The sequence below is a fragment of the Mycetomoellerius zeteki genome, unplaced genomic scaffold, assembly GCF_001594055.1.
Source record: "Mycetomoellerius zeteki isolate Tzet28-1 unplaced genomic scaffold, Tzet1.0 C4399176, whole genome shotgun sequence".
NCBI classification, from domain to species: Eukaryota; Metazoa; Arthropoda; class Insecta; order Hymenoptera; family Formicidae; genus Mycetomoellerius; species Mycetomoellerius zeteki.
The window spans coordinates 1-1,358 of record NW_017255771.1 but is presented as its reverse complement, the minus strand read 5'-3'; the positions used below and the strand labels follow the sequence as shown (position 1 = coordinate 1,358).

General features: G+C 30.3%; 1 protein-coding gene across 1 annotated transcript; it reads left to right on the top strand.

Annotated features, from left to right (window-relative positions):
- The first annotated feature begins 244 nt into the window (after positions 1 to 244).
- LOC108720192 (uncharacterized) lies at positions 245 to 1,309 on the top strand. The gene is made up of 4 exons (XM_018451353.1): positions 245 to 433; positions 519 to 732; positions 831 to 1,028; positions 1,137 to 1,309. Exons 1-4 carry the CDS (start codon positions 245 to 247, stop codon positions 1,259 to 1,261), a joined length of 726 nt encoding a protein of 241 aa, XP_018306855.1. The 3' UTR covers positions 1,262 to 1,309.
- The last annotated feature ends 49 nt before the right edge of the window (positions 1,310 to 1,358 follow it).

The following is a 1,358-nucleotide window of genomic DNA, read 5'->3' as shown; positions in this document are numbered from 1 at the left end:
TCGCAGTTGTAGATTTCTAGTTTACTTTTTCCAAAATCGTTTTCCGATCTTTACAATCATTGTAGTTCACGGTGCTCACGGCAATTGTATTGCTACATGTACGAAAAATCGGATATCTGGAGACATGGTAGTTTATCTTACCGCATAATTTTCGATCGGAAATTGAGGAGAGAAGAAGGAAATATTGAGAATATTCATTTATATATAGTATACTACATTACCGGTAACATCTTTATTGTCTAATATGTCTAAACAAAAAAGTAGTAGCAAGCATTACACAACGCTTGAGAAAAAAATTCTCATTGAAATCTTAAAAAAATACAGTAATGTTATCGAAAATAAGAAAACTGATTCTACTACTTTGAAAGAAAAAGATAAGACGTGGAATATAATTACTGAAGAATATAATTCGTCCAGCAATGTTACTGAAGAGGTTAAGTATTGTTTTGAGATCTATAATAATATAATATTTCTGACGTGTTGTGTTATCCAATTTCTTTAATATTTTTTAATTGTAGAGATCGATACAACAACTTAAAAAACTTTGGGCCAACATGAAAGCGACACAACGAAATATTTTAACGAAGGAACGTCAAGCAAGATTGGGTACGGGAGGTGGCCCTGAGGAAAAAGTGCCTGAAATAGATCCAGATATTGCACTTGTTTCACCAAATTTATTAGAAATGGCACCAACACAATTTTCGTCCGACCTATCTGAGGCTGAAATGCGTAGTAAGTACATAATATAAATCTACGATTTTAGCAGATTTTTATTACATAAAAAGTTTACTCAAAATATGTTATAAGCTATACCTTTTGTAATAATTCAGAACAAAGACAACGAATTCGAGATAATCCAGATATGATAATAGTTGACAATATAGAACAAGAACAGGCTGAATCTTTATTAGAAATAGACATTACTAACTCGGAATTATCTCATGAAGAAAGCGTTATAGGGGATTACATTATTGAAGATGAAAGTGGAGAATGTCACAAAGCCAAAGCTAAACGATCAATGTTGACAGGTAATATATTGACATTAAATAATTGATATTAATTTATTATTTGTTCGTATAACTCATTTTTTCTGTTTTCTCTCTTTAATGTTATACAATATACATTTATTGCAATAGATATTAATCCAACTAGGACGAAGAAATACTGTATTGAAATGTCAAGTACAGAACAAGAGACATCAAAAATATCGCAACCCAAGACTACTCCATTATTGGAGCTTCCTGCATCAAGTATATGTTAATATTATATACAAATAAGCCAATTGTATATGTATATACATCTTATATATATGTGTATGTACTAATTTCATTTTCTATAGTTTCGCAATCATTTACATC

Coding starts and splice junctions, on each gene's coding strand:
- LOC108720192 (XM_018451353.1), top strand. CDS start 245: ATGTCTAAACAAAAAAGTAGTAGCAAGCATTACACAACGCTTGAGAAA. Junction 434..518: donor CCAGCAATGTTACTGAAGAG/GTTAAGTATTGT, acceptor TTTTAATTGTAG/AGATCGATACAACAACTTAA. Junction 1,029..1,136: donor TAAACGATCAATGTTGACAG/GTAATATATTGA, acceptor TTATTGCAATAG/ATATTAATCCAACTAGGACG.